At 65.0% G+C, this 21,675-nt stretch overlaps 3 protein-coding genes across 3 annotated transcripts; all 3 read left to right on the plus strand.

Annotated features, from left to right (window-relative positions):
• Positions 1-213: 213 nt before the first annotated feature.
• Positions 214-4,829, plus strand: GHDC (GH3 domain containing). Its single transcript, XM_062018379.1, has 8 exons — positions 214-460; positions 533-672; positions 1,898-2,474; positions 2,722-2,905; positions 3,001-3,072; positions 3,189-3,322; positions 3,472-3,560; positions 3,780-4,829. The coding sequence occupies exons 1-8, from the start codon at positions 256-258 to the stop codon at positions 3,978-3,980; spliced, it is 1,602 nt and encodes a 533-aa protein (XP_061874363.1). The 5' UTR covers positions 214-255; the 3' UTR covers positions 3,981-4,829.
• Positions 4,830-6,790: 1,961 nt separating this feature from the next.
• Positions 6,791-20,284, plus strand: LOC104561123 (inactive phospholipase C-like protein 2). Its single transcript, XM_062019268.1, has 6 exons — positions 6,791-7,000; positions 12,441-14,930; positions 15,820-16,023; positions 16,547-16,622; positions 18,243-18,352; positions 18,533-20,284. Exons 1-6 carry the CDS (start codon positions 6,791-6,793, stop codon positions 18,716-18,718), a joined length of 3,276 nt encoding a protein of 1,091 aa, XP_061875252.1. The 3' UTR covers positions 18,719-20,284.
• Positions 20,039-21,225, plus strand: HCRT (hypocretin neuropeptide precursor). The gene is made up of 2 exons (XM_062017560.1): positions 20,039-20,059; positions 20,619-21,225. Exons 1-2 carry the CDS (start codon positions 20,039-20,041, stop codon positions 21,063-21,065), a joined length of 468 nt encoding a protein of 155 aa, XP_061873544.1. The 3' UTR covers positions 21,066-21,225.
• Positions 21,226-21,675: the final 450 nt, after the last annotated feature.

Consider the following 21,675-nt stretch of genomic DNA (forward strand, 5'->3'; position numbering starts at 1 on the left):
CGCAGCCACACTGCACCACTGTTACAAAGGAGAGAAGGGGCAGCGGCTGGGGGGAGCAGGCTCTTGGGTTTGAACTGCGCCGGGCTGGGCGAAGAAAGGAGAAAGCGAAAATAACGCCCGAGGCGGAGCTGTCGGGGGCGGCGCCGGTCGCCGTCATTCTCCGTCATTTCTGCCGGAGGCGGAATAACCGGAGGGGTGCGGGGCAGGGGGGGGCGAGGGTCCCGGGCCCCTGCTCGGGGGCGGCCGCAGCTGGGGATGCTCCTGGCCGTGGCCGTGGCCGTGGCCGTGGCCGTGGCCGTGGGGCTGCCCGTCGTCCCCGCGCTGCGGCACCGGCTGCTGCGCTGGGCTCTGTGCCGAGCCGCGGGTCGGTACCGGCGGCGGCTGGAGGTGCTGAGCGGCGACGTGTGTCCGAGCCAGGAGCGGCGGCTGCGGCGGCTGCAGCCCCCCGGCACGGCCGGCGGTGAGACGCGGCGGGAGGCGGCGCGGGGGCGGCCCGGGGCGCGGGGGTCTCACCGCACCGCTGTCCCGCCAGGCTCCGAGGATTTCCGACGGCGTCACGCCCTGGGGCGGCGTCACCCTGATGCGGAGCAGGAGCCGGGCTGGGGGAAGGTCCCCCCGCTGCGGCCGTGGGCTCTGCTCTGCAGCTGCTGGGGCACCGACCCCCCGCTGCAGGTACGGGGATGGGGGTGGGCATGGGAAGGAGGATGGGGATGGGCATGGGCATGGGAGTGGGCATGGGGATGGGGATGGGCATGGGAAGGAGGATGAGGATGGGAATGGGAATGGGCATGGGAATGGGAAGGAGGATGAGGATGGGCATGGGCATGGGCATGGGAAGGGGGATGGGAATGGGCATGGGAGTGGGAATGGGCATGGGAGTGGGCATGGGGATGGGGATGGGGATGGGCATGGGAGTGGGCATGGGAATGGGCATGGGAAGGAGGATGAGGATGGGGATGGGCATGGGAGAGGGCATGGGAAGAAGGATGAGGATGGGGATGGGGATGGGCATGGGAGTGGGCATGGGAAGGAGGATGAGGATGGGGATGGGGATGGGAATGGGAATGGGAAGGAGGATGAGGATGGGGATGGGCATGGGAGAGGGCATGGGAAGGAGGATGAGGATGGGGATGGGAATGGGAATGGGAATGGGAATGGGAAGGAGTATGGGGATAGGAATGGGAATGGGAATGGGAATGGGAATGGGCATGGACATGGGAAGGAGGATGAGGATGGGGATGGACATGGGCATGGGCATGGGAGTGGGCATGGGGATGGGGATGGGGATGGGGATGGGGGTGAGGAGGGGGATAGGGATGGGGATGGGCCTGGGTAGGAGCATGAGGATGGGAATGGGCATGGGGATGGGAATGGGAATGGGAATGGGGGTGGGAATGGAGATGGACATGGGAGTGGGCATGGGGATGGGGATGAGGATGAGGATGGGGATAGGGACAGGGATGGGCATGGGAGATGGGGATGGGGATGAGGATGGGGATAGGGACGGGGATGGGCCTTGTGAGGAGGATGAGGATAGGGATGGGAATGGGCAGAGGGATGGGGAGGAGGATGAGGATGGGCATGGGGATGAGGGTAGGCATGGGGAGGAGGAGGAGGATGGAGGTGGGGATGGGCATGGGGATGAGGATGGGGAGGAGGATGGAGATGGGAGCGGGGATGAACGTGGGGATGAGGATGGGCATGGGAATGGGTATGAGGGTGGGGATGAGGAGGATGGGGATGGGGAGGAGAAGGAGGATGGGGATGGGGGTGGGGATGAGCATGGGGATGGGCATGGGGTTGAGGATGGGGATGGGGATGGGGATGGGGATGGGCACCAGCAACCCCTGCATAGCCACCAGGGTCTGCCCCCTGACCCTCACCTCTCCCCACACAGGGGTCCCTGCTCTACTTGGACACCCTCCATGCTGCCTTCCCACAGGCTCTGGCCCCCGGGGGCACAGCCTTGCTCTCCTGGGGGGCCGGTGCCCCCCGTGCCCCGGCAGGCTGGCCCCTGCCCACGCTGTACTGCACCCCGGCCGAGGCGGGGGCCGTGGCCTCGCGGGCTGCCGCGCTGCGGGTCCAGCTGCTCTTTGCCCTACGGGAACGTGCCCTGCGTGTGCTGGAAGCCGGGCTGCCCACTGAGCTGCACGATGCTCTGGCGACCCTACGCACCAGCTGGCCCGGGCTGGCCCAGGACCTGGCGCTGGGCAAGCTGAGCCCCCAGCCCGGGCTGCCTGAGGACACGCGGGGCCGGCTGCAGGCGTTGCTGGCCCCCGATGCCGCCCGGGCGGCCGAGCTCCGGGCCGAGTGCGGCCGCGGCTTCGAGGGCATCGTGCAGCGGCTGTGGCCTCAGCTGCAGGTGGTGGTGGTGCGGTCGGCACATGGAGCAGAGCAGCTCTACTGCGATGCCCTCTGCCAGGCCGACTGCAAGGGGCTGCCCTTCTACTGTCCCTTCTACCAGGCAGCGGGAGGTGAGTGCTCCCTGCGCGGCGCTGTCCCCACAACCTACCCCTTACAGTAGCACAAACCCCTCCTGGCCCTGCAGATGCGGGTGCTTCTCTGTGCCACATCCCTCCCTGGAAGAGGCCTGCTTGCTGTCCAAAAGCAGCTCAGTCCTGGCACCAACTGAGAAGCTCCCCCTTGGAAGGAGTGAGGCCACATGGGCAAGGATGGGGAGCTCCTGGGGGGGGTTCGTGCTGATATGTGTTGCCCTCTCAGCCCTGCTTGGTGTGAACTTGTGGCCAGAGGAGCCAGTGCCCCGATTCCTCCTGTGCCCTGACTGGGCTTTCTACGAGTTCCTGCCCTGTCCAGCCGAGGAGGAGCCCCAGACGGTGCTGCTGGGCGAGCTCTGGGAGGGACGCGAGTACGGGCTGGTCCTGACAGCTCACCCTGGAGACTACAGGTGCCTCCCTACTGCTGCGGTGGTCCGGGGGGGCTGCCCACCCCAGCCCCCATGCCTGGCACCATTTCCCCTCTTGCTCCCCTTTGCCCACGCAGGTGCCGTGCTGGGGAGGTGCTGAGAGTGGCTGGATTCCACAAGCAGTGTCCCGTGGTGGAGCCTGTGCGCAGGTGAAGACACCCCCAGCCCTCTCCCCTCACCTCAGGGGGCTGCATGGCAGGGGATCCTTGTGCCAGGCAGGGTCTAGAGGGGACAGTGCCACCCACCTCTGCCCCCTGCACCGCAGGGAGAGCCAGGTGCTGAGCGTGCGAGGCGAGAGCATCCCGGAGGAGCGGTTCTACCGGAGCCTGTGCCGCGCCGTGGGCATGTGGCCAGGCGCTCGCCTGGTCGACTACGTCTGTGTGGAGAGTGCCTTGCTGGGTGAGTCCCCCCCCAGAGCTGCCTGAACCCCCCCAAAGCACAGCCAGCACTTCACAAGCCTGTGCCAGCCCTGCTGCGCCCTGGGTTGCCGGCAGCCGGCGGGGCTGGAGGCTGCAGGTGGGTTTAACGTGCTGATGGTGCCGCTGCAGGTGCCTCTTCGGGGGCCTGTGCCCCGCATTATGAGGTGTTCGTGGAGCTGCGGGGCCTGCGGGACCTGTCAGAGGGGCAGCGCTACAAGGTGAGGGGCACGTGTGTGCTGCCCTGGGGCAAAGCCCTGGGGGTGGCTAGAGCCACGCTCTGAGGGTGCTGCTGGCATGCTTCGCTTCGGGAAGGGGGTGGCTGGGGAGCATGGCACAGCTCAACCCTGCTTAGGGTGGGCTGGTGAGGCCCCTGGGCACGGCACAGGGTGGTGGCTGCTTGTCTGGGACAGTGTGGGCGACCTGCCTTCTCTCTGCAGCTGGACCAGTGTCTCCAGGAGGATTTCCCCATCTATAAGTCCTTCCGCTTCAAGGGCAGCATCGGGCCGCTGCGGCTGCACCTGGTGGGGGCTGGGGCCTTCCCCCGGCTGCGAGAGGCGCTGGGCTCCCCCCTCCCCATGCCCAGGGTGCTGCGGGAGGAGCGGCTGCTGCAGCTCATCCAGGGCACCGTCATCTCCTAGGGCAGCCCCCAGCCCTGCTGCCCCCGCGGGCTTGCTTGGTGTGTGCTCTCTGGGGAGGGAGTGGGGCTGAGTCCATGGTGAGGGGCACAGGGGTGCAGGTGCCCAGCCCTAGGGGGGATTTGGCTGAGCAGAGCAGATGGAACCAGCGAGCTCAGCCGTGCCACTGCCTTGTGGTGGCAGCGGGTGCTGGTGGGTGCTGCCCGTGGGGATGCAGCAAGACGTGCAGCACACCCCAGCCAGCAGACCTGGCCCTTTGCTGGGCTGTTCTCGGTGCAGGATGGGACCGTGGGCACTTGTGAGTGCCATGGGGCAGCTGGGTGCTGTCACTGGTGGCCACGTCTCACCCTGCTCTGCCCAGTGCCTTGGCAGTGCCCTCATGCAGCCACAGCAGAGTGGGTGCCTGTGCCTTTCCCAAGGGACACCTCGATTGTCACAACCTGTGACCAGTGCAGGAGGAACAGGCAAAACCTCCCTGGGAGCAGGAGGAGCAGCGGAGCATCGTGCCCATGCAGGAGCTCAGCTCATCCACACACTGAGCTCCAGGGCTGTGTGTTTTCCCCTCGGCAGGGCTGCCATAGGCAGAGCGTGGGGTAGCCAGTGGTGGCAAGTGCTGTCTGCTGCGGAGCAGCTCCTCCTCCAGGCTGCAGCACACGTTGCTGGGTTAGGGAACAATGAGCTCCAGCGAGAGCTGCTTTTAATGTTCAAGAAAAAAACAACCCAGAAGCAAGAAAAAAGGGGATTATCTCTCCAAAATAAAGAAAGGGCAGCGCTCTGGGATCGATTTTTTTATATATATATATATACACACTATTATTTTTAATCCCCCATTAAAGAGGTTTCTTGCTGACAGCTCTGACTGTGCTGGTGGTTGAGACTTTGCTGCTGTTGTTTCCTCAGGGGTCCTGGGGAAGGGGCAGCCATGAATATTTAACCAGTTCCACGTCTGGCTGAGGCTCTGAGGACGTTGAGCTCTTTGTGCCTTTGAGACACAAATGGCACTGATGGGAGGGACTGGTCCTTTCCCCTCCTGCTTGTTAAGGTTTATTTTAAGGGCTGGTGAGCCACGGGAGAACCTGCTGTGCAGGCAGCTGCTGCTGGGGTGAGGGCAACGTCTTGAACAAAGTCCACACAAAGCATCCTTCAGGGCAGTCAAAACCTCTGCCAGGGATGGAAATGAGGCTCAGGTCCCTTCCCTTATCCCTGTCAGGAAAGAAAGATCTGGAGCAAAAGCTCTGCTACAAGTAGGGGAGAAGCTGTGCTTGTGCCTTGGGGGGTACCAATGGCTGGGAGGGGGTGACTGGGGGAGCAGGGGAGAGCTGTGAGCCAATGTGGCAGGGGCATGTGTGCTGGACCTGATGGCATTGGCTGTGCCTGGCACTGTCAGGCTTGGGGCTGGGGTGCTGGGGGGAGCAGGGTGGTGAAGTTGGGGTCTGAGGGGGGCTCCTGGCCAGCCCTGTACTGGCAGAGACCTGCATAACTGGATCCAGAGAGCCCAGGAGAGCTGCCCATCCCACTGCCTGTGCCACACATACCCTGCAGGCACCGGCACTGAGGCCAGCACCTGGGCCCTTCCTGAGCTCTGCAGTGACCTGTGCCCAGCAAAGCCTTGAGCCCCATGCCTGGAAGAGCTGGGTTGGCCCAGGGCTTTGCCCATCTGCTCCAGTTGCTTCCTGGCCCTGCCTGGCCACTGACTGTGTTGAGGGCTGCAGGCTTGAGGCGGCAGGAGAACCCTGCTGGGTACAGTTTGAGTGCTGGGCTGCAGGATGTGGGTGCCGGGTTGCAGGATATGGGTGCCAGTCTGCAGGGTGCAGTGTCGATTTGAATGCCAGTCTGCAGGGTGCTGGCATGTTTTGGGTGCCAGGCTGCAGGGTGTAAGGTCGATTTGAGTGTGAGAGGCTCGTTTTGGGTGCCAGGCTGCAAGGTGTGGGCTGGATTTGAGTGCCAGGCTGCAGGATGCCAGTACATTTTGGGTACCAGGCTGCAGGGTGCAAGGTCGATTTGAGTGTGAGAGGCTCGTTTTGGGTACCAGTCTGCAGGGTGTGGGCTGGGTTTGGGTGCCAGGCTGCAGGATGCCGGCTCGTTTTGGGTACCAGGCTGCAGGGTGCAAGGTCGATTTGAGTGTGAGAGGCTCGTTTTGGGTACCAGTCTGCAGGGTGTGGGCTGGGTTTGGGTGCCAGGCTGCAGGATGCCGGCTCGTTTTGGGCACCAGGCTGCAGGGTGTGGGCTGGGTTTGGGTGCCAGGCTACGGGATGCCGGCACATTTTGGGTGCCAGGCTGCAGGATTCAAGGTCGATTTGAGTGTGAGAGGCTCGTTTTGGATGCCAGGCCGCAGGGTGTGAGCTGGGTTTGAGTACCAGGCGGCGGGATGCCGGCTCGTTTTGGGCACCAGGCTGCAGGGCGTGGGCTGGGTTTAGGTACCAGACTGCGGGATGCCGGCTCGTTTTGGGTACCGAGCTGCAGGGCGTGGGCTGGGCGGCGGTGCCCGGTTGCCGGGTGCGGACTTGGACGGGGTCCCACCGGGATGGGGGCGGCCGCCGGGACCGGACGCTGCGGCGCTGGGCTGAGCCCGGTGCCCGGTGCCCGGTGGCCGTCTCCGCTCCCCACCGCTGCAGCGGCGGGGCGGGGGGGGAATGGGGGGAGCCGCGCCGTCCCCCGCCCGCGTCCCCGCCCCCGGCCCGGCCCGTCCCCTCCTCCCGGCCGCGCCGCCTCCCGCCCGCTCCGCCACTGAGCCCGCAGCGGCGGCGGCGGCGGGCGCAGGCTCCGGGGGCGCCCGGGGCCCCGCGGCGGCCGCTGCCCTGAGGCCGCGGGGGATGGCGGAGGGGCCCCGGGGTGCCCCGCCGCCCGGATCGCCCCGTCCCGCCGCTCCGCTGCCCAACGGGCCCCGCGGCGGCGGCGGCGGCGGCGGCGGCGGCGGCGGCGGCGGCGGCGGCAGCCCCGGCTCGGGCTCGGGCAGCAGCAGCCGCGAGGACTCGGCGGAGCGGAGCCCCGCGCCCGCCGCGCCCCGGGCCAGCATCATGAAGGTGAGAGCTCCGCACCGGCCCCGGCCCCTCCCGCCCTCCCCTCCCCGCCCCGAGGCGGGCTCCGGTGCGCCCCCCCCCCGCACGCACCCCAGGGACCGGCGCCGCCCGGCACCTGCGCAGGGATGGGTTGTGGGGGAGGAAGGCTCAGCCGTGGCCCCGCGGGAGCTATGAGTCCCCCGGCCCCGGAGCCAGTGGGCACCGTCTCTGCCAGCCCGCTGTGCCCGCCGTATGTCCCCCGCTTCGCCCCCCGCCGTGCCCACCCCAGCGCTGGGGCGGGTCCGTGGAGCCGTGGGGCAGCTGCAGCCTCAGATCGGGGCTCGGGGGTTGTCCCCCGCCCGCTGCAACGGGCTCGTCGAGGCTGCTATCGCCAGGGCTGGCACCGTGTCTGCTCGCCCTGCCCGGCACCGCGGGTCCCCAAGGGCAAAGCCTGGCTCGGGCTCCGTGCGCTGCTGGGCCAGGCCCGTCCTCTTCGTGTGGCCGTGGGTTTCCCCGTCCTGCGGGTCTGCTGCACGCCCACGCTACTTTTGCCGTGGGAGCCACACCGCAGCATCGCCCTGTCCTGCTCAGGGCACCCATATGTGCCGGGGAGGAGATGCCTGCTCCTGGCTCCCAAGCATCTTCCCGTGCCCCCTCCTGCACTGAACCCTGGGCCCCGGCACGGGCAGCTCCGGACCTGCTCCCAACAGCCCCTCCCCGGAGCGGTGCTGTGGCCGGGCAGGGGGCACTGCCAGGGCTGTGGGTCAGGGAGGGTCTCTGGGGGTCTCCCACGTGAGTGTGCAGTGGGTCACATGTGTGCTTTCCTAAATGAGCCTCTCTAATTGTGCTCATGCCGGTGGTGCTCACTGACACAATGGGTCACATCCGCCCGGGACTCGCCTCCTGCTCCTGGCAGCCTATTTTAAGCCGGGATTGCTCCGGTGCTATTAATACCCTGTGTGGGGGCTGTTCCCGTAGTGCCGGCCCAGCCCCAGCCTCCTGCCCCCAGCACCCGGTTCTTTGGGCAGAGACATCGGGCCTTCCCTGTGCCCCTGCCTACTGGCCACCACAAACTGTTGCAGCTGCAGTCGGGCTGTGCCCCAGACGGGGAGGGCGAGAGGACCTCCCGGTGCCACCGTGCAGCCAGGCACCGGTGCCGAAACGCCATCTGTGGCCAATTTCCTTGGGCACCTCGCTGGGTTCTGCTCCTCCTGGGGCTGGACAGTGTGTCTCCCCCAAGCTCTCAGCCCAGGGACCGGCTGTGGGCCGTTGGGGAACCTCTTGCTTGCCCCCGGGCTGGGCGCATCCCTCGTCACCGCCGTGCGTCACCGCGGGATTTGGCCTCACGTGAGGGTTGGGTGGCCGAGGGCCAGCGCTGGTGGGGGAGGGCAATGAGGAAAGGTCAAACCTGGTTGGTATCCCTAGCCTATGCTGGTCTCTGATGCACCTCATAGTCACTCCAGGGCCTGATCCTGCCCTGGTGCTGTAGGGTTGCGTGCCTGAAATTCTACAGCCTTGAATTCCTGAGGCTTGACCTGTTTCTGCCCCCAGACTGCCCATGCTGTGCTCCTCCTGTTTGGAGGCAGTGATCCTGCTGCCTCCCCAGCACAGCTCTCCTGTCCCTCAGCAGGGACAGAGCCCCGTCAGCCCCTCCACCACCTGAGACCCTGCTGTGGCCTGGCTCTCCCTGTGACTAGGAGGCCAGCTTGTGCCAGCTCTGCACAGCAGCTGAGGAGAGGGTCCCTGGGGACCCCTGGCAAGAGCTGGGGAGCAGCTGCCCAACCTTGATTCCGTGCAGGATGCTGAAGCCATTCCTGTGCTGTGGGTTCTGCGGCAGCTTCACATCCCCCCCCCCCTTACACAGTGGTGGGTGGGAGTTGGGGGTTGCAGGGCAGGGAGGGAGCCCAGCACCACGGGCCTGGCTACAGCTTGGAGTGAGGGCACAAATGAGCGGTGGGCAGCGGAGCAGTGGGCTGGGCAGGGGCTGGCTGCTGACAGAGCGCAGGCACGTGTGGGAAGAGCTGCTGGCTCTGTTGTTTTTTGGGATTTCCAGAAAAGGCTAGAGGAGTGAATCTGAAAGTGAGAATCACCAGCTGTGCTGGGGCATGGGGAGCCCAGGACTGGTTGTGCCAGGAGGTGGAAGAGCTGGCATCTACTCCCTGCCTTCTTCCCAGGCTGGAAGCAATGGGGGTTGGAAGTCTAATGGGCTGGGGGCATGCTGGAGAGACGCTGAGGGGGGCACTGGATCTGTTCCTCCCTCCTGCAGGCGACCCTTCCTTCCCCTGCACCCTGTCTCTGCCCCGTGCCAGCACCAGGAGCTGTGTGGTGCCTCTGTACTGGCCTCTGGCTCCATGGCCCCTAGCTGGGTAGTGGCAGCTGGTGCCATGGGGAGGGGATGTGTCACTTACTATTTTCTTGGCAGGGAATAAATGACGGCAGAAAAGCCCTGGGTGTGCTTGGTCTCCCACCTCCTCCACTCCTGCACTGCCGGCTTCTGTCACCAGCCTTCACCCCTTCTCGCACTGCCCAGCCCAGGATGGGGTCAGTGGGAAGAGCCAGGAACTGGGGAAAGCGGCTGTCGATGGGTCAGGTCACGGCCAGGCATCCCCAGGGGTGAAATGCACCCCCTACCCATACCCCCCGTGGTGGGGAGAGGGCTCCTGCCGCCCAGGCAGCGGCAGTCGTGCTCTCCTGCCTGTGCAGCAGAGCCACGCTCAGGCTGAGATGCTTCAGTCCCAGAGGTTTTCAGTTCCTCTCCTGCTGTCACGAGCTGCTGTGCGTCTGGGACCTCCCTGGCTTAGCTTCAGGCGGGAAGAGGAGAAGGGAAGGGTGGCTGATGGGCCCTTCCCCATCCCCACGGTTGCTTGTCTGGTGATGATGTAGGTCACGTGGCAGCTGAGATTAGGGCTGCCGTGCTTGCCAGGGCATTAATTGCAGGAGGTAATTGGCTGAAGAGGTGCTTAGCACATGCTGCAGAGCTGGGCAGGGCGCGGGCAGCTGCGTTGGGACGTGCCCTCCGTGCCCTGTGCTCGCTGCTGGCATCGCGGTTGCCACCCGCGTTGTGGCCGGTGCGTCCTCCCTCGCCAGAGCCGGCTTGTGTGGGTGAGATGTGTGTGGCAGCGTGGGCAACAGCCCTGCCTGCGTGGCTGCATGGTGAGCGGGACAGAGCCCTGTCCTGTCACCAGGGATGCTCTTGGTGCCGCGGGAGCTGTGGCTGTGGGTGCCACGTCCTCCTGCCTGTGCACTGCTGGCCTGGTTATCACCTTACGGAGCATCGCTTTTCCCTGCCAGTGCCCAGGCCGGGCTGAGGAGTGGCTAAGAGGCTCCACACAGCCACTGCCACTGGCCCACTGGCCACAGACGCGCTGGGGTGTCAGCGAGCACCGAGAGCTCCCCGGTCAGGGCGGCAGCAGCGCCCGCTGAGACTGGCCTGTGCAGATGGGGAGAGCAGCGCCCGTGTGCCTCGGGTCTGTGCCGTGTACCTACACCCCAAAACGCTGCAGTGGGCACCCCCTTCCTGAGCCTGGGAGGATGGGGCGAGCGCGGCGCAGGGCTCAGGGAGGCGGTTGGGGTTGGGAGGGCAGGGGCGGGTCTGGCTGCTGCGGTGGGCGCCGCTGGAGGCAGCTCCCCCCGGCGCTGGGTGCTCGGCGGCCCCCCGCCCGTGTTTCCTTTCCGGATGGATTTCCTGTTTTCGGCTGTGGGGCCCGATGCGGAGCCGCCCGGGGTGGGGTGCGGCGAGGCGGGGCGCAGGTCCGCAGAGGAGGGGGCTGCGCTCCGTGCCAGCCGTTCCCCCGCCGAGGGGCGAGGGATGCCCGGCAGCGTGTCGCTGGGGTTGCTGCTCGCACAAAGCGTCCCCGGAGCCTTTGCCGGTGGCGAACCCTTGGGGCTGGCTGATGGTGTGACCTGCTGCTGAGCTCCCACCGGCCAGGGCTGGCTGGGGACCTGGATGGTGGCCCCTGGCTGCTGGGTCCCCAGCTCAGCGCTGGGTATGATGATCCCAAGTGGATGGTGGGGATCAGTGGGGGTGGTGCTGTGGGTCACCATGCTGCTCCTGCAGCCAGGAGCTGGCTGAGCAGAGGGAATCACCCCGGGAGCTGGGTGGCACAGAGGCAGAGATGCTGGCGGTCATCCTGCTCCCTGGAGCAATCTGGCAGTGCAAGGTTGCAAAACAGCTCCTGTGCTGGAGCTGGGGGAAACAACCCCTGTGCAGGGCAGCCTGCAGAGGAGCGGTGCTGCTGCCTACCGACTGGCCCTGGATGGCATCTCCCTCTGGGACAGCAGGATCCATCCAGCTCCAGGGTGGAACTGAGGGCTGGGACTGGGGCTGGTTCCCCCTTACCTGGGATGCTGAGAGCTGGGTAACAGCAGGAGCTAGCTGGGCACATGAGTCACCCATCCTGATTGCTCTTGGGCTGGGACTGGCTGGCCCCGTGGACACATATCCAGATGCTTTGGGGTCGGACACGGGGCTGTGCTTGGCCAGGCTGCTAGCCAGCTCTGTGCCAGCCCCACATGGGCACTGTGGAAGCTCTCAGGGTGCTGGAAGGGACATCCCTTTGCCCCCAGCTTGAGCAGCTGGGCAGGAGCAGCCTCTGCCAGCGATACCACCAGATTAGAGGTGACTCACCATAATCTTGAAGAAGTGGATTAAATTCTCCTCCTGCTGCACTAGTTAATGAAATCCAGCCCATAATATGCTCCAGGCCCTGCTGTTCCCTCTCATCCTTTGCCTCCTCCAGCCCCTTGGCAGCAGGATCGCCCTGCTGAGGTCAGGGCTGGCACAGGGGCACGGTCAGAGTGTGGGCATGGGGTGCAGGCAGCAAAGAGCCTGTACCAGCTGTGACTCCATGTGAGCTGTGACAGCAGCAGCTGTGGGCTCCATGGGATGGGGCTGTGGGCCGTGCTTGTCCCCAGCGTGTGACACTGCCACGGGCTGTCCTGCACCAGTCCCCTGCAGGTGGGATGGGAAGGGTCTGGTTGGGGGTCCTCAGAAGCGGCTCTGCCCATGCACCGCCTCAGGGTGCCCCAGGCATCTGTGTACCCCACTGCTGAGGTGCCTGGGGCGCAGAGGAAGGCGTGAGGGGCTGTGGTGTCTGGCCACAGGATGGTCCTGCAGGAGGCTGTTTTCCTCTGGTGGCCCCACACTGGGGAGACAAAGACCATGCCCGTGTGTGGCTGTGCCTCCAAGGGTGAGGATCAGGGATCCGGCTCAGGGCCGGGAGCAGGAAGGAAGGAAGGAAGGAAAGCAGAGTTAAAATAAGCCAGGCAGTGAAGCTGTGGGGGAGGCCAAGGCTGGAGCCAGCTCCCAGCCTCCTGGGAGAGGGTTGGACCGGGGCTTCACGTGGTGCTGGGCCCCACTGGGGTACTGTGCTTTGCGTTAGGGCTGGGGTGGGGAGAGCGTGCGGCAGGAGGGTGCCGGGTGCCCCATCCCTGATGGCTCTGCCCCCTTCTCCCACCCTGGCAGGATGGGTCCCGGCAGCGGCCGCCGCAGAAGAAGAAGACGGTGTCTTTCAGCACGATGCCCAACGACCGCAAGATCAACAGCACGGCCGCCTGCATCTCCTTCATGCTGGAGGGCTGCGAGCTGAAGAAGGTGCGCTCCAACTCCCGCATGTACAGCCGCTTCTTCGTGCTAGACGCCGACATGCGCTCCCTGCGCTGGGAGCCCTCCAAGAAGGACTCGGAGAAGGCCAAGATCGAGATCAAGTCGGTCAAAGAGGTTCGTGTGGGCAAGAAGACACCCGTCCTGCGCAGCAATGGCCTCTCCGACCAGTTCCCGGATGAATGCGCCTTCTCCATCATCTATGGAGACAACTACGAGTCTCTGGACCTGGTGGCCGGCTCGGCTGACGTGGTGAGCGCCTGGGTGATGGGGCTCAGGTACCTGGTGTCCTATGGGAAGCACACCCCTGAGGCTCCCGGGACCGGCCACCCCAGCCTCAGGACCTCTTGGATCTCCTCCGTCTTTGACCTGGCTGACCTGGAGAAGTCCGGCCGCATCCCCGTGTCCCGGGCAGTGCAGCTGATCAAAGCCCTCAACCCAGGCATGAAGGCTTCCACCATCGAGCTGAAGTTCAAGGAGCTGCAGAAGGCCAGCGAGCGTCCCGGTGCGGAGGTGGCCTGCGACCTCTTCGTGGAGGCGTACTGCGAGCTCTGCACCCGCCCCGAGATCTTCTTCCTGCTGGTGCAGTTCTCCAGCAACAAGGAATACCTCGGCCTGAAGGACCTGCTGATGTTCCTGGAAGTGGAGCAAGGCATGGAAGGGGTGACGGAGGAGAAGTGCTTGGAGATCGTCAGCAAGTACGAGCCCTCCAAGGAAGGCCGGGAGAAGGGCTACCTGGCCATCGACGGCTTCACGCGCTACCTGCTCTCTGCCGACTGCTCCATCTTCGACCCGCAGCACCGCAAGGTGTGCCAGGACATGGCTCAGCCCCTCTCCCACTACTACATCAGCTCTGCCCACAGCGCCTGCCTGCTGGAGGACAACTTCTGGGGCCGCTCGGACATCAGCGGCTACATCGGCGCCCTGGGCTTGGGCTGCCGCAGCATCGAGCTGGTGCTGTGGGACGGCCCCGAGGGTGAGCCCGTGGTCTACACCAGCCCCTCGGCCTCTTCCTGCGTGCCCTTCCGCACCGTGGTGGGGCTGATAGACCAGCACGCCTTCGCCGCCTCCGCCTACCCTCTCATCCTCTGCCTGGTCGTGCGCTGCTCGGCTCCCCAGCAACGCCTCGCTGCCCAGTGCCTGCGCAAGACGCTGGGGGAGAAGCTGTACCTGGACCCCCCCAACCCCACCGCGTCCTATTTGCCCTCCCCGGAGCAGCTCAAGGGCCGAATCCTCATCAAAGGCAAGAAGCTGCCCGCTGGCTGTGAGGACAGCGAGGGGGAGGTGTCGGATGAGGAGGAAGGCTGGGAGCTGGCCCGGCGGCTGGGGCAGGACGACGGCGAGTCGCCGGAGGGAGGTGGCCCGAGGCGGGTGCGCCTCAGCCGGGAGCTGTCGGAGCTGGTGAGCCTGTGCCAGGCTGTCCCTTTCCAGGACTTTGAAAGCTCGAGGCGCGGGCAGCGCTACTGGGAGATGTGCTCCTTCAGCGAGGTGGAGGCGGGACGCTTCGCCAACGAGTGCCCGGCCGAGCTGGTGAGCTACAACAAGCGGTTCCTCTCCCGCGTCTACCCCAGCCCCATGCGCATCGACGCCAGCAACATGAACCCCCAGGACTTCTGGAAGTGCGGCTGCCAGATGGTGGCCATGAACTACCAGACGCCGGGGCTCATGATGGACCTGAACACGGGCTGGTTCCGGCAGAACGGGGCCTGTGGCTATGTCCTCCGCCCCGCCATCATGCGGGAAGAGGTCTCCTACTTCAGTGCCAACGCCAAGGACTCGTTGCCCGGGGTGCCCGCGCAGCTCCTGCACCTCAAGGTCATCAGCGGGCAGAACTTGCCCAAGCCCAAAGGCTCAGGAGCCAAAGGGGAGGTGGTGGAGCCCTACGTCTGCGCCGAGATCCACGGCATCCCGGCCGACTGCGCCGAGCACCGCACCAAGACGGCTCTGCAGAGCGGGGACAACCCCATCTTCGACGAGAGCCTCGAGTTCCAGATCAACCTTCCGGAGCTGGCCGTCCTGCGCTTCGTCGTGCTGGACGACGACTACATCGGGGACGAGTTCATCGCCCAGTACACCATCCCCTTCGAGTGCCTGCAGCCCGGTTACCGACACATCCCCCTCCAGTCCCTGTCCGGGGAGCCCCTGCCCCACGCCACCCTCTTCGTGCACGTGGCCATCACCGACCGCCGCGGCGGGGGCAAGGGGCATCGGCGGGGGCTGGCGGGGCGCCGGGGCCGCCGGGTGCGGGAGTACACCTCCACCAAAGCCACTGGCATCAAGGCCATCGATGAAGTCTTTCGGACGGCCACGCAGCCGCTGCGGGAGGCCACCGACCTGCGGGAGAACGTGCAGGTACGGACCCCGCGGAGGGACCGGGGGACCTGGATTCTGGAGGAGGATGGGGCTGGAGTGTCTCCCCTCTTCCTGGGGGACGTAGGCGAGGAGCAGAGCCAGGGGAAATGGGGCTGTTGTAGGTGTTGGGGCTCTCGGAGGCTAGATACCTGTCTTTTTGTGTCCTTTTGTGTGCCCTTGGCCACGAGAGCACATTGCTGGCTCATGGTTAGTTTGTTATCAACCTGGGAGTTCTGGTTGTTAATAAACCAACCATGAGCCAGCAATGTGCCCTCGTGGGCAAGAAGCCAATGGCATCCTGGGATGCATCAAAAAGAGTGTGGCTGGTAGGTTGAGGGAAGTTTTGCTCCCCCTCTCCCCTGCTGAGGCCTCATCTGGAGTCCCGTGTCCAGTTGTGGGCTCCCCAGCTGCAGAGGGACAGGGAAGTGCTGGAGAGAGGCCAGCACAGGGCCAGCAAGATGATCAGGGGACTGGAGCATCATCCTGCTGAGGAAAGGCTGTGGGATCTGGGGCTGTTTAGTCTGGAGAAGGCTGGGGGGGCTCTCATTAATATTTACCAATACCTAAATGGTGGGTGTCAGAAGGTTGGGACATCCCTTTTCTCTGTGGTGTATAGCAACAGAACAGGAGGTGATGGGATGAAGCTGGAACACAAACAGTTCCATTTAAACATAAGGAAAACTGTTTCAGTGCTGAGGTGAGGGAGCCCTGGCCCAGGCTGCCCCGGGGGGTGTGGAGGCTCCTTCTCTGGAGGTTTCCAAACCCACCTGGACACGTTCCTGTGTGACCTGATCTAGGTGGGAGCTGCTTCTGCAGGGGGGTTGGACTGGATGATCTCTAAAGGTCCCTTCCAACCCTCACCACCATTCCATGACTGTGATTCCCGCAGAACGCGCTGGTTTCCTTCAAGGAGCTGTGTGGGCTGACGCCCGCCGCCAACATGAAGCAGTGCATCCTGACAGTAGCTGCGTGGCTGCTGCACAGTGACAGCACACCCAGTGTCACCCTCAACCTGGCAGAGAAGTACCCTCCCATGGAAGCCCAGGGCCCCATCCCGGACCTGCTGCGCAAGGTCCTCACCGCCTACGAGACAGTGAGTGCCGTCTGGCAGCGGTGGGGATGCTCCGTGGGGGTAGTGGCACTGGGAACAACACCCTGCCCAGGATGAGGCACTCCAAACTCGCTGCATCCCATGCATGGGAGCGTTCTGGTGCGGGGGGGAGGCTGGTGGGGGGAGGAGCCTTGTGGAGGTACAGGCTTGTCCAGCTCGGTGCAAGCCCTGGGACCCTGCAGCCCCTGTGCCCATGCTCATGCTGCCTGCTCGCTGTGCCAGGGCCAGCTGGGTGTCCTGCGGTCCTGCCTAGTGGGGGAAATCCCATTAATAGCCACAGCTAGAGCTGCTTCCTTCCTTTGTGTTAGAGGAGGACGTGGCCACCGGCCAAGCACTGGTCCTGTCACACCTGGCTGCGCACAGCGGGGTGAGGAGGGCCCAGACCCTGGCCGCTGCAATGGGGTGAGGGGCAGCCCCTGCCCGAGCCTCTCCTCTCCATCTGCTCTGCCAGGGGGGTGTGTGGGGCCGGGGTCTGCCCAGCTCCTCATGCCATCCCTCTCCCTAGATGATCCAGACCAGCCGCACGCTGATCGAATCCGCTGACGTGGTGTACGGCAAACTCATCCAGGCGCAGCAGGCAGGTGGGTGCCGGGGGGGCACAGACCTGGGCATGTCCCTGGCCCTCTGCGCTGGTCTAGGGGCACGTGTAACCCCCACAGGGCTCACTTCAGGGGGTCTGGCACCCAGCCTCAGACCTGGGTGCTGGCATAGCCAAGCGTGGTGACGTTTTTGTCCGTGCACTTGCAGGAAGGAGCACGAGCGGTGCGTGTCTGCACCCGGAGTTCGGGGCTGCCCGTGCCAGGGCAGGGTGCTGGGTGGGTGGGCTGCAAGTGCTTGAGCGGGAGAGAGGGAGGGAGGGAAGGCAGAGAGGGAGGGGAGCGGAGGAGGCTGATGAGGAAGTGGGGAAGAGTCATTAGCTGCCAAACGCCAGAATATAATTAGCGCCAGAAATAACAGACTGGGGCTGACGGTAGAAGTGGCAACTGAACGTTACCACTTCCAAGACACATGGCTGAACCCACACAGGCAGGTGCTGATGGCTGCCTGCCCCTCTCCTCCCCCTGGCCTGCCCCCACCTCAGCAGCTGTGCCTGGGACCCCCAACCCCACTCTGACATCTGTGCAGCCCCTCTATGGGCTGAGGACCCACAGGGATAGCCCTGGCTATCTCTGGGTGCACGGGGAGGCTGCTGCCCTGGGGGGGCTCACATGGGCTCCCTGTGGGGCTGGGAGAGCTGCCAGGAGCTGGAAGGGTCTGGGAGGAAGGAGAGAGCCCTGCTTGGCCTCCCCCAGCCAGTACCAGCCTTGTTGCCAACAGCCCTGTTTGTTCCCTGCCTGTGTAGCAGCCTGGAAATCTCCCTGAGCTCTTGGCTTTCAGCTCCGCTGCCGCTGCCAGTGCCAGGAGGGAGCGATGGAGGGGAGAACACGGGCTGCGGGGCTGGAGTAGGGGGCACAGGTGGGTTCTGTGCCTTCCTTGGCCACTCTGGCTGTGAGAATCCCACTGGCACGGAGCAGAGGAGCTTCGGGGTGTGCGGCATCTGCGGCTGCCTGTTCCTGGCACCTTGGCAGGGTGGCAGGGAGCAGTTTGGGGGCCACAACCTCCACTCTCGTGCCTGGAAGGATGCTCCCTGTCCCTGCTTTTGCCCTGGCAAGCCCCTGCGGTGCCAGGCTGGCCCGTGCCCGGCTGGCGGGTGCTGCAGGGTGCGGGCAGCAGCCTGGCTGCGGGTGAGGGTGCGGGGTTGGGGGTGTTGCTGATTGACGGTGCGTGGGCTGGCAGGATTGTGTGGGAGCTCTCACGGGGGCCTGCAGCCGCTGCTGAGTCAGGAAGGGTAAATATAGCACCGGCTCACGGGGACGTCACGTGGTGCACGGTGCGGGGGCCCAGCAGCCCCTCTCTGAGCCCCCCAGGTGAGCCACACTGTGCAAGAGCAGTGTCTCTACCCAAGGTAGTCATCACCACCCTGGATCCCATGGTCTCCAGGGTCCAAAACTGCCTGGGACTGAGGCTGGGGGTGGTACTGGGGTGTCTGTCCATCAGCCCATCATGCCCAGCGCATAGGGGGCTTGTGGCTGTCGTGGAGCCCAGCCAGCCTGCTCCCCTGTGTCAGGCAAAGCGTGTCCCTCCAGCTCGGTCGCTGTGCATGGAAGGTGGTGGCCATCCTCGTGGCCTCATGCCTGCTGAGCACCGTCCTGTCTGCGCAGGGATGGACTTCCACAAGGAGCTGCACCGCATCGAGGCCAAGGAGGGGCTGCGGGGCCACAAGCTGCAGAAGGCGCTGGAGAGCTTTGCCTGGAACATCACCGTGCTGAAGGTGAGGCACGAGGGCTGCGTGACCCCCTCCCCACACCCCCCTCCCGTGCCTTCACCCGCGGGATGCTCCGTGATGGCACCGGCCCGTTCCGAGGCAGCCTGTGCTTCATGCTGGGGGTCTGAGCAGCCCCAGGGGCACAGTGCCAGGTGACCCCCACACCCTCTCCCCCCCCCCACACAGGGCCAGGCTGATCTGCTCAAACACGCCAAGGCCGAGGCGCTGGACAACCTGTGGCAGATCCACAACGCGGGACAGTCCTGCGGCATCGGCAGGAACGGCTCAGCCTCGCCGGAGCCCTCCCGGCTGCGGGCCCCGCTGGAGCCCATCCCTGAAACAGAGGGAGGTGGTGATGTGGCATCCTGCTGACCCTGGCCTGCGGCTCTGGGGGCTGGACTGAGCATCCCCCCAGCCACAGGGGCCAGGGAGCCTCAGCCACCTGCCCGCAGGGCTCAGGGTGCATGGAGGGATCCGTTTAGGGCTGGGTGCCTGCTCTTTGCCATGCCATGGACTGCAGCAGGGCCCAGTGGGAAGGTTGGGAAGGGCTGTACCCACCCCTGCTTTTCTCCTCCATGAGCTCCCTGGGCCTCATCCATCCCCCCATTCACTTAGGGAGCACATGCCCTGCTGTGGGGCCAACGGGGATCCTGGCACCCCGGTGTCTGTGTGCATGTACCCCCAGCCTGACTGTGTAACACCAGCCCCAGGTCTGGGCTCCAGGCTATGCCAGACTGTGGAAAACCAGCCCCAGGTCTGGGATCCTCTCCCTGTCCAGGGCTGCTGGTTTTACCTTTCCCAGCCCTGGAAAAAACCTGCCTGGCAGGAAGGGTCCTGACTGGTCACTGTTCCCTCTCTGCAAAGCATTGGGTCCCTTTCCATCTCTGGGCCCCTGCTGTGCAGAGAGGCCAGGAGGGTCTGGGGTGCAGCAGGCAGGGGGCTGAGGGTCCACTGCAGACCAGCCTGGCCAGCAGATGTGGTTTCTAGCAGTAGAGAAGTGTCCAGATTCGCACCTCAGGGCGAGGGGCTCCCTGTGCCAGCAATGTGCGAGAGGCAGTCTGGGGTGAGACTGGAGCTGTGGAGCATTATCAAGAGTGCAAGACCCTCCCTGTTGCCCTGCTGCTCTGCTCACACACCTGGCACAGGGTTGTGGCAGGATGGGACCACCAAAGGAGCTGGGAGCCAGCACAGGATACGGCAGCTCTGGTGACACCATCCCTCCCCCAGCACCAGCCGAGCGCAGGATGATGTCTCCCCACATCAGGGAGCCGTGTGGCTGCCCAGCACCCCTTTGTTTGGAGAGGTAATTAGCCTAACAGGGCCATGAGAAGCGGACACGCTTCCCCAGCGCTGACCTTCAGCCCCTTTTGTGCCAGCCTGGCCACAGGACCCTCTGGCAATTACGGCCTCATTAGTGCCACGCTGCTGGGCCGCCGTGCCCAGCCCGGTGAGCACCTGCACAATGAGGAGCTGCAAATGAGGGGAAAGGCTTGGCTGGTCTCCGGGCTACCGGCCACCACGTCTCCCAGACACCGGCTCTGCTCCTGCCTGGCCCCAGGGATATTTTTGGCAGTGCTATTGTGCTGGGCCCTATAAAGCCCTGGCTGTGGTGGGCGGCGCAGGGCGCTGGCTCTCGGCTGCCCGGCGGGACATGCCCCAGTGCCGCTCGGCTGCCTGAAGACCCCTGGAAGGATGGAGGTGCCCAACGCCAAGGTGGGGCTATGGAGGTGGGAGGGCAGCTATGGGGATAAGGTGGGCATGTGGGGTAGGGGAGGACCTGGCTGGTTCCTTGGGAAGCCTCGAGCACGTGGCTCCTCCCCAGGGCTCCCAAGTTGTGGTCAGCAAGCAGGGGGACTCAGCCTCACGTGGGCTCACCAGGAGGGGGCTGGGCATGTGGTGCCCATGGCATCAAGCATGGATGCTCTCACTGCTCATCCCATGGCTTTTTTTTTTTCGGGGGGGGGGGGGGGAGGGTGTTTGTTGGGGCTGCCTTGTGCTGGAGCAGGCAGTGAGGGCACCTGCATCCAGCCACTGGTCAGAGCGTGGGTGAGGGCTGGGGGGTACATGGGGAGCAGCACTCACACATCACACGGGACTGTGGTGCTGGCTGTGGCCCCGGGCTCCAAAAAGTGATGCTCCAAGTACCCCCTCGGGTATGGAGCTGGGATAAGTGGGCAGCACTACAACAACCAGGGCAGGTGGGAGGCAAGACTCGGGGAGGGCCACCCCCCCTTCTGGCAGTGCCCTGCATTAACACTGCCGGTTGTTCCAGCAGCTCCAGCGAGCTGCCTGCCTCTTGCTCCTGCTCCTGCTCTGCTCCCTGGCTGCTGCCCGGCAGAGCCTGCCCGAGTGCTGCCAGCAGAAGACCTGCTCCTGCCGCCTCTACGACCTCCTGCACGGCATGGGCAACCACGCTGCCGGCATCCTTACGCTGGGCAAAAGGAAGAGCATCCCCACAGCCTTCCAGAGCCGGCTCTACCGCCTACTGCACAGCTCTGGCAACCACGCTGCGGGCATCCTCACCATGGGCAAGCGTGGGGAGCACCCTGGCACTGCCTGCCGTGACGCATCAGGCTGCCCTGTGGGGACAGATGCCCAGCCAACACCAGTGCTGCAGGGTGCAGTTGCCAGCTCTGCCAGCCCCAAGGAGTGCCAGGGACACTTAGGGAAGGACCTGACTTGGAATGAGGCTCAGGGAGCTGTGAAGAGCTTTTACTGAGATGAGTGGGGGCAGCGGGAGCAGAGGAGGGGATCATTTGGGGATTGACTCCGGGGACACACACCCGGAGCTCGGTGTAAATAGCACTTTTACATACCTCTCCTGGCCCTGGCTGAGCCTGCTCAGGGCAGCGTAGGCACCGCTGGCCTTTTACAATAAATGGTAGCCTGATGTTACCTGTCTCTGCCTTCTCTCTGGGGAGGGGCTGGGAGGGCACAGCTCTGACACGGGGCAGGTTGTGAGGCTGGTGACTTCCACTGTGGAACCTGGACGTGGGCTTGTCTGTGGTGCTTGTGCTGGAGGCAGGTGTGGACTCAAATGGGTATCTGCAGGACCAGAACTGGGGTGACCTGAGCTTCGACCAGCCTGCCTGTGGGTGAAGGTGTTTGTGAAGCCCCCATGAAGGGCTCGGAGCATCCCACACTGCAGCACCAGGGAGCTTATGGTGACTGTCTCATGCCACAGATCCCCACTCCCCGCCCCACCACCCCCCTTGTCCCCACTCAGGGTCCTGGGGGGAGCTCGGCATGGCTCCTGTCACCTCTGGGTCACAGGAGGTGTCGCAGGGCACAGCCTGGCCTGCCAGCCCTCGGGAGCAGCCCCGAGCAGC

The sequence above is a fragment of the Colius striatus genome, chromosome Z (assembly GCF_028858725.1).
Source record: "Colius striatus isolate bColStr4 chromosome Z, bColStr4.1.hap1, whole genome shotgun sequence".
Classification (NCBI taxonomy): Eukaryota; Metazoa; Chordata; class Aves; order Coliiformes; family Coliidae; genus Colius; species Colius striatus.